At 44.1% G+C, this 15,109-nt stretch overlaps 1 protein-coding gene across 2 annotated transcripts in view; it reads left to right on the top strand.

The window, feature by feature from the left end:
- SNX10 (sorting nexin 10) overlaps positions 1-15,109 on the top strand; it is a 66,340-nt gene that overhangs the window by 33,416 nt on the left and 17,815 nt on the right. For both annotated transcript variants that reach the window (XM_032872877.1, XM_032872881.1), the window contains exon 2: positions 2,995-3,041. In XM_032872877.1, the coding sequence (XP_032728768.1) occupies positions 3,018-3,041 (24 nt within the window). In that variant the 5' untranslated portion in view covers positions 2,995-3,017. The remainder of the gene's footprint in view (positions 1-2,994; positions 3,042-15,109) is intronic.

Below are 15,109 nucleotides of genomic sequence, written 5' to 3'. Positions count from 1 at the left end.
CTCTCATTAGTAAATGCCATGGCAAGGTGTCGTACCAAATGACATTTTGTGTTATAAAGGTAGCATCTCTTTGTAATTCGAATCTGCTATTTATTTTACATGAAATAAAAATCTTCCTTAATTTATGTTAGAATCATTATTTCTAATTGAATTATGGTGTTTAATTTTCTTTAGACAGTTGTTACTTCAAAAATTATAAAATGAATTTGTATTAAGCAGAAAAATTCGAACAATATGGAAGTCTGTAGAGTAAACAGTGAAAGTCCTCCCCCTTCTACCTCTCTCCCTGTGATTTCAGATAGTAAAGGTTGACTCTGTGGTTCTCTGTGATGTTTTGGAACTAGTTTAAACTTTGTTTCCTACTTCCATGCTACTTGGTCTATAACATCTCAGGGTGGCCAGCACCCTACTGGGATTGCAGCGTCCTTCCGCCTATGTGGGAAAAGCTCAAGCTCTTTAAGGAGGATTAAGGCCCAAACTTTGACCCATTGGTTCATATGACACGGTCATGGACGCAGCCTCAGGCAATGGAAAGAATAGCCTTGGGAAGTAGTCTGGCTTGAGTTGATGAATTTGGACTGGAGTTCTCTCATGAGCTGTGTGATCTTGGGCAACTTGGTCTGTCTGTTTTCTTACCCGTAAATTGAGGAGGCTCACATCTCCCTCACAGGATGGTTTCAAAGTTTAATGACACAGGAAAATACAGAAATGCTGTGTTGGAGAAATTGAATCAGTTGGGGAGACAGAATATACAAATATTGTGATGCAAGCAAGGTTGATGATGGCAGGGGACCTGTGATGGGGCTGGGAGTGGGGGCAGGAGAGGGGAAGTGATTTCTGAGCAGAATCATGGGAAAGCAGTGGGAGTTTGCAGGGGGATCTGAAAGGGGTGAAGGCAGCGGCTCAGGTGTGTAGAGCAGAACAGCATGTGTAGGAAACATGACCAGCCCTGAGATGAACACAGCCCTCAGTCTGAGGTTTAGGCACCACAGGAATTCCTTCAAGAACCCATCTCTCAAGCTTTGCTTCTTTCCAGCCTTTGCACACGCCAGTCCCTCTGCTGAGAACGTGTTTCTCTCTTTGCATTCCTGGCTAAATCGTACCCTCCTTTGGGCCTCGGCTCAAGTGCCACTTGCTCAGTGAAGCCTTCCCAGCACCCCCATCCCATTTTGTCCCTCCATTCTTGCAACAGCTGACCTTTCCCTTCCCATCCCTTCCACATTATAGTTCTGAAGTCATCTCACAAGCTCCGGGTGTAGGCCATGCTCCGCTGCACGCCCGTTCCTAGCCCAGCACACAGCACCTGCTAGGAGCACCATATTTGTTGAGTGCTGCATGAATGCATGATTTTCCACCCCCTCCACAGTTGTGGTGCCAGCCTAGCTCTCCTGTTGGATCCCCGCAGACCCGTTCTGCATGAGCTTGCTGTGGCTGCCCAAGGAAGTTACCACAAACTTGGTGGCTTAAAACAAGAGAAATGAACTCTTTCACAGTTCTGGAGGTCAGATGTCTGAAATCAAGGTGTTGGCAGCACTGTGCTCCCTCTGGAGGCTCTACAGGAACGTTCTTCCTTGCCTCTGGTGACTCCAGGTGTCCTTGACCTGTGTCTACAGCTCAGCAACCCTGCCTCCGTCTTCACAAGGCCTTTTCCTCTGTGTGTGGATTTTCTCCTCTTCTGCCTCTCATAAGAACATTTGTCACCACATTCAGGGCCTACACCCATAACTTAGGGTGATCACATCTGAGATTCTTATTTATGTCTCCAAAGACCCTTTTTCCAAATAGGTTCTGGAGGTTAGGACGCAGACATATCTTTCTGGCAGCAACAATTCAACCCAGTCCCCCCTCCACTGTCCCTTTCCCTCTGTAGAACTGACCCACCCACTGCCTCATGACTCTCCATTATGCTTTTCTCCATCCATTGTGCATGCGATTGCCGCTCTGTTCCCTTGGAACTCCATCTTCCTTCCATGAACACTGACATTCCTGAGTTCCCTGTGGGTCCTCCCATGCCCTCCGGGTGACAAGAACCATCTTCCCCTTGGAAATCATGCAGCCTGTCCCTACAGTCCACTCTCTCCCTGCAGAAGGTCCTTTCCTCTGTCTGCTGTGGGACATCTTAGCAGTACCACATGTGGGTCTGGAAGCTGAAGCTCACGTTCTCATATTCCCTACAGTGCCAAGGATGTTATTAGACTCAGGAAGTATTTGTGGATGGTAAAAAGTATCCTGAAAATGGAGTCAGACTTATATTCTCAAAATAAAGACAGACAGTGACCATACAGTCACAGCCACCTTTCAGTTTGTGAGAATCCATACGTATGGATATCGTCAGGGGATTTTGATTTTCTTGGACATGGACCAGGTATCCACTCCAACGAGCTCATATAATAAGTGGCGTTTAAAATACAGTGGACAACCCCAGGGACGGTCAAGGCCTGAGATCGACCTTCAGGTTGGTGGTACTGAGTGCAGTCAAGGTGCTGACCTGCACCGCTCTTGGGGCCACATCATTTCTTGTCTGAACTCTGGAGTGGCTTAAGTTTCACAGGAATGACCTGTTTCTTAAAGGTCTGGTTGCTGGTAAAGCCATCAATGCTGTTCTCCATGGTGGATCTCTCTGGGCATCTCTGTTCCCTCTATCTTGCCAACCAGCCCCTCATGGCCACTCTGCTCCCCACCCCATCCAGCCTCTGGCTCACCAGAGCTCCAACTCTATCCAGACTCTGCCTGGCCTTCCAGTCTGAGTGCCTGTCATCATCCAACTGCCTTGGATTTGCCACGTCTCGGGCTCCCAGTCCCCAGGCAGCCTGAGGTTCACCTTGGTCTGGTCGGCAGTGGACAGGAGGGAAGAAGGAACAGAGGTTCATCTTCCAGAGACTGTGGGTAGCCAGAGAGATTTGCTCTTAGAGGATTTGGTGGGAGGCCGAGAGCGACATACCTGCTCCAGTATGGAACTTTCAAATCACTGAGTGTTGGTATCTTATTTTTCAGATTGATTGTGTCCTGTGCTGAAGATGTTTCCAGAACAACAGAAAGAGGTATGTCATCGCAAATCCGAAAGTAAATAGTCCATGCATTTTGATTCACTGCAAGTTAGTTCTTCATTCACTAACCAACAGTCTGTGGTGGGGAGTCAAAACACTTCAGGGCCTCCTAGAGGAGGGCTAGTGAAAAAACAAAACACCTGCCTGCCTCCCCCAGCGCCCCCGCTCCCCACATTCCCTAGCTGTGGTGTGTCCTCAGCCCTCGTTCCTTGGTTCCAGTGACTGAGCTGGCTCTTAGCTCACTCCCACGGGCTGCTTATAAAAGTATATTGTTCCGTGACTCACATTTCTCCCAGGCTCTGACTCCCTCCCTCTGACTTTCTTGGTTTTCTCCTCTGTTGCCTCATGCGTGAATCCCCCTACCTCTGGTAATAACCCAGGGGAACTGTCTGCCATTAGTTTCACTTTTACCTTGCTTATTGCCTCTTCAATCTGTTGGCTTGGTTCCACACAGTTCAGAGAACACTGTCCCTTCCTGAACCCAGTCTGATGGTTCTCCCAGGCCTCTTGTCCCAGCTTCTGGAGCTTCAGCTAACTGGGAGGAGGGCAGGACAATCACCCCACCAACACTTTGCTGAGTAGCCCCCTCCCTTGAAAGTTTTTTTTGTTTGTTTGCTTGTTTTTAAGGGAGAGAGAGGTAGGGGGAGGGACAGAGGGAGAGAGAGAATCTTAGGCAGGTTAAACAGGCTCCACGCCCACCTGACTTGGGGCTCGATCTCACATCCTGAGATCATGACCTGAGCAGAAATCAAGAGTCTAACGCTTAACTGACTGAGTCACCCACGTGCTCCTTGGAAGTACTCATTTGTCCTACCCTGTCTACTACTATACCACACACATTGCCACTAGGTGAGACTAATGAAACTGAATAGTGGCAGAGGAACTTCTAGGGAGTAAACACACATACACACACGCACACAGCCACATGGTCCTTTGTTTGCCTTGCCCAGGTTTAAAGCACTGTACAACTCAAAAAATCCATTTCAGAGAATCCTTCCAAAAGCTTCTTTGCTAGATCCCACATCCTGTCTTTCAGCCCTGTCTCTGGGTTCAGATTCTCCTCATTAATCTAACCCATTTCTGCTGTTTAATTCTAGGGTGGGCTCTCCCATTTTCCTTTTTTTATTTTTCTTTTTACTATTTTTTGGGGCTCCCCCATTTTCAAAGACAGTGTTTTGGTTTGTTTTTTAACTTTGTGGGTATAACATATGTATGGTAAAATGCATCAGATGTCCTAATCTTGTGTGTATAGCTCAGCAGATTATCTTTTATGTGTACACTTGTGTAACCCCACTCGGGTTGAGGTGCAGATGTTCCCAGCACCCCAGAAGGCACTGTGCATCCTTTTCCAGTCAGTCCCCCAATCCTCCCTATAGAGCTAACCCCATACAATACCAAGACTTTTCTCCTGTCTCTGTATTAAATAAAACTGGGAACAGGCTGTTTCTTTCAGGAAATCCCTTCTCTGTGAAGTTGGCCCCACTGTAGGTCCCCACATGACTTCTCTCACTTCTGACACTAATTACAATTTCAGGGGTTCCCCGAACCATCCTGTTTTACTAATTCACAAGAAGATGCACAGAACTTGCGAAGACAGCTGTTATACTCACAGTTATGCTTTATTACAGGGAAAGGACACAAATTAGAATGAGCCAAGGGAAGGGATGCAGAGGATAGAGTTGGGGAGGGGTCCAGGTCCAAATGTAGATCCGCAGCTCAGTCCTCTCCTTACAGAGTTGCTGGAGTCACGCTGCCACCATTGTGTATGATGATTTGCACAGGGGAGCTCGGCAGGGTCTTTGGTGTCCAGTTCTTACTGGGATTCGGTTACAAACTGCCTGTGTGGCTGACTTTTAGTCTCCACTCCTCCTGGGGTCAGGTTAATATCGTTAGTCTCTGGTTCCTCCAAAGGTTGAAGTAGGTACAGTGTGGTCCTAAACCCCCATCATATTTGCACTGTTGGACTGTCCAGCGGCCAAAGCCCAGGCTAGCAAAGGTACTTTTGTCAGGCAAGGCATTCCAGGGGCCTGGAGATCACCCCCCAGGGGCCAAAGGCAGAGGCCAGACCTCCCTCTGGGTGAGTGAATTCTTCACTACACATCTACATTGGCCTGGCTGCTGGGCAGGCTGTGCCAAGGGAGTGGGGGTATGTGAGCACTGGCACATTTTTTTTTTTCTAAGACTTTGTTTATTTATTTGAGAGTCAGAGAGAGAAACAGACTCCCCACTGAGCAGGGAGCACGATGTGGGGCTCCATCCTAGGACTCTGAGATCATGACCTGAGCTGAAGGCAGACCCTTAACCGACTGAGCCACCCAGGCACCACATCCAAAGGCACATTTTGAAAGTTGTTCTCTTACGGGGAAAAAACTGCCGATGAAAGCAACAAAGACTTTTTTTCCCCAATTAGAAGAAGGTTTACTTTAAATTTTTTTAATTTTTAATTTTTTACATTTTTTGCTCAGTTGGATTAATCACTTCATTTTTATTATAAGCTCACTTTAATTAATAAAAACTACACACATTTTAGCCAACTACATAAAGTATTTTATGTAGTTTTGATCTTGCAAAAGTTATTAAAAGGCTTTATTTATTTCTTTGGTGGGGGGAGTACAAGTCGGGGGAGGGGCAGAGGGAAAGGAGAGAATCTTAAGCAGCCTCTGTGCTCAGTGGGGAGCCCAACCCGGGGCCTCATCTCAACGACCCTGACATCATGACCTGAGCCAAAATCAAGATTTGGATGCTAAACTGACAGGAGACACCCAAGTGCCCCCAAAAGTCCTTTATTATAAATAATTATATTATATAAATTCCTTAATAACATTAAGAAATTTTAAATTAGGAAGTCCTTCAACTGAAAAGGGAAACAATAGTAAGAAGAAAGAGATTAAATGTTTAGAAGTTTATCCTCTGTCAGCAAGAGCTTAGCATAGTCAGGCTAGGTTCTGGATGTATTATTGTTGGTTTTTGTTTTTGTTGTTGTTATTGTTTTTTTTTTAATATTTTATTTATTTATTTGACAGAGAGAGGGACAGCGAGAGAGTGAACACAAGCAGGGGGAGTAGGAGAGGGAGAAGCAGGCTTCCCGCTGAGCAGGGAGCCCGATGCAGGACTCCGTCCCAGGCCCCTGGGATCATGACCTGAGCTGAAGACAGACACTTAATCGACTGAGCCACTCACATGCCCCTGGTTGTATTGTAATATAGTGCTTTTCATCACATATCAGTCCATTGTCTGCCTGTGGCCAGAATGATCTCTTGATGTCTAACGCGTTGCTCTTAGAACAAAGTCAAAACTCGTAAATGTGGTTTCTAAGGCCCTGTGTGATCGGACTCTGCTTCTTTCCCCAGACTCATCCTCTGCCTTCCCTTCTCCCCCGATGCACTTCTCACTTCTTATTCTGGACCTTGTTCTGCAGACTTGAACGCCCTGTGTACCCGGCGCCCCTGGGCTTTCACAGATGTTTCTCCTACTGCTTGGAATAATCTTTTTTCCCCCAGACTTCTTTCCCTGTTGACTGGCTAACTCCTGCTTATCCTCAGGCCTCTGCTTAGAAGTCAAGAAGAGGCCTTTCTAAAGCCTCAATTACAAAAGGTATTTTTATCTCACCACCTACCCTGTAGTCACTGCAGTTAGCAGTGGAGGAGGTTTGGGCTGAGACTTTAAATATCCTAGTGCCTGGTTATTGTTTAGTGGAAATAACTCCAGTCCCACCTGACTGCATATGTAAGGGCAGAATGAATGCGACATCACCGATTGTCCTAGCATCTAGACCAAGGAGGCAGTGTGTGTTAACCCCTTTCCACTCGGTGCCCATAGCAGACTTTACTAATTAATCTTGACATTGGCACATGAATTGAGACCTATTTGCCATCCTTGTTAAAAATTCAGACAGCCTGGGAGAGACACAGTTCCACCTAACTGGTAGTTCCAGCCTAGAAGTTTGGTTAAGGTTTTTTTTCTTTTTTTTTTTAATAGATGTTGGGGGGGTGGGTAACCAAATGGAGTCTCTCTTGTTAAAATAGCTTTATTATTGTAATAAATCAAGAGAGAGCAGAACAGGGAGCCAGAGTCTCCCTTGTTAGTTAAACACGTTCCATTTGCACATTGGTCTGGATTCCCAGGAGAGCAGTATCCCAGCTGATGGATCTTCCCCCATAAAAAAGGCCTTGGCATGAGGCCATTATAAAATTAAAATGAATTCAGATTCATTCATGCATGCAACTTTAATTTACAATTAAAATATTATGGTTACATATTTTAATAAGAATAATTAGATGGACCCAACTGAATCAACTCTTCTGTTTAATGAGACAGAACCCAGAATCCTAATGGAAATGCAGGTGGCTGTGTCAGGATACACGTTTCAGGCTGTCTTTCGTGGAGTCAGGCGTTTTTTATTCTCTTTATGTTCCAATGTCCAGAGCAAGCTGTCTGGTTTTTCTGCATTGCTAAAGACCCTCGCTTCCTGCTACATTGAGCTCCTCTTCTGTGATGGGTAAATAAACAGTTCACTCCTGCTGGACGGTGTTTCACAAGGTCCCACACTCTGGTACCTCCAAGGCACTGGGTTTGTTCCTCTGCCCCAGGCTCCCGTGTTGTCAGTGGGATGGCCCTGCCTATGTGATAGGACCGGAAGGGTAGACTGAAACCCCTTCTGTGTGTGTGGGTGTTGGGGGCGGGGTGTATATCTCCCCTGCTGTCCTGGGTCATGATGGCTGAATTCTGCCTCCAGAAATCTGGGCCATTAGGATAAGGGTTTTTCTTCAAAGTGTGCATACTTCACACTGGACAGCAACGACCAGTTATTGACACTTCAGGGGCAGTAAATCCCTCAGCTCTGTGGCAACGGATATCCTGACTGGAGCAGACCCAGGTGTGCCCAGGGGAATTCCAGGCACCTCGAGGACCCTGCCACCAAAGGAGGAGACGGGACCCTGCAGGGACAGACATGAGGAAAACTTAACATTGACATGTTTGGGATATGCCTGTGCTGACTGATGGGAACCTCTTGGGCTTGTTCTAGGAAAGCCTGATTTTGTTATTGGGAAACTGATTGGAAACTGACTGGGCTGGAACCAATGAATATCATTAAAGACTATCCCATAAGCGGGCCTTCCCCCGGGTCCTCTGATGTGGGGGACTTTGAAGGGAAGTGACAAGACAGAGCACTCTCCTACTCGCTACAATGAATTGTTTTGTTATTCCTTCCGCCTTCCTTCCTTGCCTGTGTGATGTGATATTATAATAGGGGAAACTAGATGTAGGATATATGGAGATTTTTCTGTATATCTAAAGCTGTTCTAAAATGAACACTACTAAAACAAACCACACTGAATTATATATGCTCACATACAGAGGTTTGGTTTTGGTTTTTGTTTTGTTTTTTAATGATTTTATTTATTTATTTGACAGAAAGAGAGAGTGAGAGAGAGAACAGAAGCAGGGGGAGAGGGAGAAGCAGGCTTCCAGCAGAGCAGCGAGCCCAACTCAGGGCTTGATCCTAGGACCCTGGGATCACGACCTGAGCTGAAGGCAGGCACTTAACTGACTGAGCCACCCAGGCACCCCTCATTTAGAGATTTTTTAAAAGATTGTGCAGTAAATAAAGCAAGGTATAAAACAGTATTTATATTATGCTCCCATTTGTGTTAGAAAGTATATATATATAATATATAATAATATAATAATGTATATAGTAATATAGGTATAATGTAACAATATATAATATGTAATATATAATATAATACTATACAATGTATAATAATGTAGATATAATATAAAATATATATTATATATGTATAATATAAAAAATATATAAAAGTCCTGCCTTAGGTGGGCAAAAAACTGGGAGTCCAGTAGGTAGGGGGCTTTATTTTCATGCTGTACTCATCTGTTTTTGAAATTTTATATATATCTTTCTTTACTTGCATAGATGTTTTATTTTTCTAATAATGAAAAAATCATATTTTTTAAGCTTGGCAAGTATTGGGCTATCGTTACATTAATGGTGTCAATAAATGCTGAACAAATGGTTAGCATTTCAGATCAGATCTATGTTTCTGACTTGCTTTCACTTTCGAGTGCCGCATTTGTTCCCTTTCATAAAGGGAACGGTTTACTTGGGAGGACCCCCCCCCGCCCTTCTTCCCTCCCTTCTTTCCTTTCACTTTCTCTAGTTTTAACTTTTCATTTATAAAATTTTAAACATAAAGCAGAGAGAATAATATAAGGAACCCTTATGTACCTAGGGATTCAACAATTAGCACATTATTAATTCATGACCAAACTATCCCCCCACCATTATCCGTTTTCTCCTGCTATCAGACAGTGAATTATTTTGAAACAAATTCTAGACATTGTGTATTTTTATCTGTAAATATTTCAGTACACATGTCTAACTAATGGCCCTTCTTAGGAATAAGCCATATTATCACACCTTAAATAATTAGAGTTAATTCTTTCATTCCATCAAATAGTCAGGGTTCAAGTTTTTCTGATTCTATTGGTGGGAGGGATATATATACATATACACACACACACACACATATATTTATATATATATATATATGATATATATCATGATCCAAATAGAGACCACACATTGCACTTAGTTAATACATCGTTTAAAGTCTGTTATTCTGTTATTTTCACCTTTTGCAACTTATTTGTTGAAGAAACTGCATTTTTTGTTTATAGGGGTTTTCACAAACTGGAGTTTGTATCCTTGTGGTGTAGTTCAACACAGGTTGACAGTTACTTCTTAATGCACAAGATGACTCTCTCCACCACACTTTTCCTAAGGTGTTATGAGATACAAAGGTAACTCCATAATTTGGGCCTCTACTTGTGTAAAGACGCTTGCAACAGCACGAACTGCTGTAAGTCCCATAAAAGGCAGGTCTAAGTGAATCTCATCCACTGTTATTTCTCCTGAAGTAATAAAAAGCTTTCCTAAAAATCATCATTCGAAGCTGCTAGAGCATGGCATTTAAATACCCTCTACGCTCTAAAGTGGCAAGTAATATCCCTTGTAGTATGTCTTTTTAGGTGATTTGTCATAACTATTATTAGGAAACAGGAAGCTTACTTCCTTCTGCCTTTCAAGCTTGTTATTTGCAAAGAATGTAGTGTGTAAAATGGGCTGTATTTTAGTTTTAAGATTGTTACGTGGGAGTCCTGAACAGAACCCTGGTGAATAAGACATGGGTTAAACGCTCCAGTTTAGAACAGTGTGGATGGAGTCGGCGCTCTTTCATTGAGTGAATGAATGAACAAGTCCCTTGTTTAAATACATAAACATGTAAAATGTCCTTTGGAATAGGGGAAAAAGAAATATCCTGAGAAAACGAACACAAAATGAAACAAGTCTTCATTTTTATGATAGAAATTTCTTACCAAGGCTCTGAACAGTTAATACTCATTAACACCTAGAGTTTCTGATTGCTTAGCCCTTGTCCCCCCTACTCATCTTTCTGTAATCTGAGTAAATATTCTTAAAAAAAAAAAAGATTTTATTTATTTGACAGAGAGAGAGATCACAAGTAGGCAGAGAGGCAGGCCGAGGGTGGGGTGGGGGAGCAGGCTCCCCGCTGAGCAGAGAGCCCGATTCAGGACTCGATCCCAGGACCCTGAGATCATGACCTGAGCCGAAGGCAGAGGCTTTAACCCACTGAGCCACCCATGTGCTCTGTAATCTGAGTAAATATTCTTATGAGGAGCACATGGTTAGGTTTACGGTACTATAAAGCTGGGCCACAGTGAAAAGTAGAGAAAAACACACACCTGTCAAAGTGGCTAACATGCTAGAGCAGAACCACCAGCAGCCCCTGTGCTGGGCACGGTGGTATCACGTGATGGTGGCCAGCCAAGTTTCCCTGACGGCTGATGACGTGGCACCACTTTTCACGCGCTTGCTTGCCGTCTTTGTGTCCTCCTTGGTAAAATGGCTCTTTGGGTGTTCTGCCTCTTTTCTAATTGAATTCATTTTTTTCTTAAATGTTGAATTTTGAGGGGAGCAGGGGTGGCTCTGTTGGTTAAGCATCTGCCTTCGGCTCAGGTCATGATCCTCGGGTCCCAGGGATAGAGCCCTGCCTGGAGCTCCTTGCTCAGTGGGAGTCTGCTCCTTCTCCTCCCTCAATCCCCCATCCCTGCTTGTGTTTTCTGTCTCTCTCTCTACCTCTCTCAAATAAATAAATAGAATCTTTTTTAAAATGTTGAGGTGTTTTTTTTTTTTAAGATTTTATTTATTTATTTGACAGAGATCACAAGTAGGCAGAGAGGCAGGCAGAGAGAGAGGGAAGCAGGCTCCCTGCCAAGCAAACAACCTGATGTGGGGCTCGATCCCAGGACCCTGAGATCATGACCTGAGCTGAAGGCAGAGGCTTAACCCACTGAGCCACCCAGGCGCCCCCAAAATGTTGAGTTTTGAGAGTTCTTTATAGGGTGTAGGTACAAGTCCTTTGAGGGATGTGTGGTTTGTAAATATTTTCTTCCGGTCTGTCATTTGTCTTTTCAGCTTCTTTGCAGGGGCAACTTTTAGTTTTGGTGAAGTCCTGCATATCACCATTTCCTTACGTGGATTATCCTCTTGGCATCAAATCTTAAAACTCTTTGTCTAGGCCCAGACCCCAAACATTTTCTCTTGTTTTTTCCTAACAGTTTTATGTGTGCATTTAAGTCTATGATCCATTTTGAATTAATTTTTGTAGAAGATACAAGGGTCAGGTTGAAGGTCATCTTGGGCCTGTATATGTCATTGCTGCAGAACCACTTATTGAAAGGCTCTCTGTCCTTCATTGAATTGGTTTTACACATTTGTCAGTAATCAGTTGGGCATTACTGTATGGGTCTATTTTTTTTTTAAAAGATTTTATTTATTTATTTGTTTGACAGAGAGAGAAAGAGAGAGCGAGCCCGAGCCTGCACGTGCACAAGCAGGGGGAGGGGCAGGCAGAGGGAGAGGGAGGAGCAGACTAGCTGCCCGAACAGGGAGCCGGTTGTGGGGCTTGATCCCAGGACCCTGGGATCCTGGGCAGAATCCAGCCAAAGGCAGATGCTTAACCAACTGAGCCACCCAGGTGCCCCAGTGTAGGGGTCTATTTCTGGGTTTTCTGTTCTGTTCTATGGATCTGTGTACCTCTTCCAGTATCATATGGTCTTGATTACTGTAGCTATCTAGTGAGCCTTGACATCAGAGAGAGGGATTCTTCTCACTTAGTTCTTTTCAAAGTTGTTTTGGCTATTCTAGGGTCCTTCGCCATGTAAATTTTAGAATAAGCTCATCTGTGTCTTCAGAACTCTAACTGGGATTTATACAGGAATTGCACTAAACCTATCGATCAAATTGGGGAGAATTGATTTCTTTACTGTGTTGAGTCTTTCAATTCATGAACACGGTATAGACATATACTCACATAGATATAGACAAAGGGAGTATATGCTTCTTTGATTTCTTTCAACTGCATCTTGTAATTTTCATCATACAATATCTGTACATCCTTTGTTTTTGAAACATTCTTGTCATCAATTGGTTGGTTAATTCTTAAACATTTCATGAGGACTTACTATGTGCTAACACTGTGCTTGGGGCTAGAACTGTAAGGATGGGATAGAAAGCCTTCGAGAAGTCCATGTTTTTTGAACTGGTATTTTAGCTAATAGCAAAGATGGTAATTTTTCCCCTCCAAAATAATATAATTACAATGAAAATGGAAATTATCTAGGATTTACCATTGCTAAAAGAACTGCTAGATGGATACGTTAGAGCACAGGTTTGGAGCAAGGTGGGAGTTTGAAACCTAGCTCAGCCTATTGGCCATTTGGCTTTGGGCCAGTTGCTTCAGCTTTAGAAGCCTTACTTTTCTTATCTGTATAATGGGATGATAATATTATTGACCCTTTAGGATTGTTGTAAAGATTAAAGAGAAACATGTGTAAAACACTTGTCACAGTGCCCTACACAATACAGCTATGTTTATGGTTAATTTCATCTCATATCCAGGCTAAGGAAAAGAAAGAAGCCAAGGTCGAGGGATAAATGGACAAAGGTTGAACCTGGGGTGGTGGTGTGTGTCGGGTGGGGGGTGGGGAACAGGGTGCACCGAAATCAAAGAGCGATGATTATAAGAGAATACAGGAATTAGATTTTTCAGAGTCTAGCAGTCTCTTTCTTCAGAAGCCTTTTCCCACATGGAGAACAGTAGGGATCTGTTAGTTTAAATTTTTAATTCTACTCTGCCTGGCTTCTTCCTTCATACTAGATATAGTCATTAGGCCCAAGAAGTCATTAAAGTGTTTAATAAGGTTATTAAATTGACTAACTGCTGCTGCTGAAGCAATTTTCATAGGAAATCCATATGATTCTAGGTGTGGATCTCGGAGCTGTCCTCTGTGGCTGACAGGCTGTCAACATTCCTTTGAAGGATGGTGGGCAGCTTCGTGAGGGATGCGTCTAATTAAGAGATTATAGGTGAACCTTGGCTTCCTGGGTGTGCTATTCATAGCTGGAAGCGCCGAGAAACTTCACTAATTCCTACTAATTGCGGGGTGGGGGAGGGGAGGCCCATCTGAATTATAGAATATTTTAAAATAAATGTACTTTTATTACTTTCAAGTACATATTTTAACTCCAACTAGGCAAACAAATTGTTGTCTGGTACAGGTCTTAGGGGACCCAAGTTATTGAGGCTATCAGAATGATTTTCAATTATTTCTATGTAAATAGGTGCTTCTGGAGTTCTTCAGGGTGCTCGAAAACAGTGTGTTCTCATAGATCTTCAATATTGCTCATGGAGCCATATGCTGTTAATTGGCATACCCTTAGAGGAAGGGGTTTGTTAAATTAAGATAAACTTTAGATCAGCTGCTAAATAACTTACCGTTAATTCACGGAGTCCAAGAACCCAAGTGGATGAGGATTTTATTTCAATTGAAGTTTGATCTCATTTTTTTTTTCCTGAAGGCAGTTCATTCATTCCTGCAGGCTTTCATTTCTTCATTAAATGATACTAATGGGATGCACTGGCCGTGCCAGGCCACTCCTGTCCTATGCTCCCCTGAAGGAGCTCAGCATCTGGTAGAGGAGGCCTGTGGGCCTCAGGCAGCCCAGCGAGCTATGCTGAGTAGGGTCAGTGCCGACGGTGGGCCCAGAGGTGTTAGGGGTCTGGAGGAGGATCAGGTTAATCAGAGTGGGTGAATGAGAGGATTGCCAGAGACTGAGCTGCATTTTGAAAAAGGAATTGGAGTTAGCAGAAGATGAAGGCAAGAGGAAGGTGAGGTCAACAAGAAAGCGCTAAGGGGATTAGGGACAGCAGTTCAGGCGGAGGAAACAGTATGTTCAAAGGCACGGAGGCACAAACTGGCATGTCATCGAGGGGGACCTCCAGAGATGAGTAGAGTGAAAAACATAAAACACTGTTGTCCTCACTAAGGAGTCTGAACTTGATCTTGAAGTTTATGGGACAGGCTTTGAAGGACTTTCAGCAGGAAAATGACATCACCAGATGTGTGCCTTGGGGCCATTCTTGTCTTAGTGTGGGGGATGAACTGGGGACAGGCCCAGAGATCCATCAGCAGCCCTTGCATTAGTGTTGGATGAGTGGTCCTTGAACCAAAGCAGTAGCAGGGGGGATAGAGTTGTGGGGGTTCAAAGGAGGGTGAATCTTGAGAACTCGGTCAGTGTGGATTTGGGAGGTGAGTCAGAGAGAGAAGTCTGGGGTAACTGGGTTTCTGGCAGGCTTGCTAGAAAGGAGATGGGGAGCAAGATGGTGTGGACTCTGTGCTCCTGGGACCTGGAAGCAAGAGGCTGGGTAGGTACGTGGACAGATGCCTGGACTGGGACCGGGAGGAGATCCTCAGCTCATGCTGGGTGCTTGAAGCCATATGCTTGGATGCCATTGTCCCAGAAGTGCAACAGGGTGTGAAGAACAGGAGCTGGGGATGGCCGTCCGGGCCATAGCAATGTTTAAGAGAGTGAGAAAGGAAAAGCTTACCACCCACAAAAGAATAGTGACATTTAGCTCTCCTACCAGGTGAAACGTTTTCAAGATTGAAAAAAAATA

This window comes from Lontra canadensis, unplaced genomic scaffold (genome assembly GCF_010015895.1).
Source record: "Lontra canadensis isolate GAN:19392208 unplaced genomic scaffold, GSC_riverotter_1.0 scaffold2, whole genome shotgun sequence".
Classification (NCBI taxonomy): Eukaryota; Metazoa; Chordata; class Mammalia; order Carnivora; family Mustelidae; genus Lontra; species Lontra canadensis.
The sequence above is the reverse complement of the archived record's forward strand: the minus strand, read 5'-3'. Positions and strand labels throughout refer to the sequence as shown.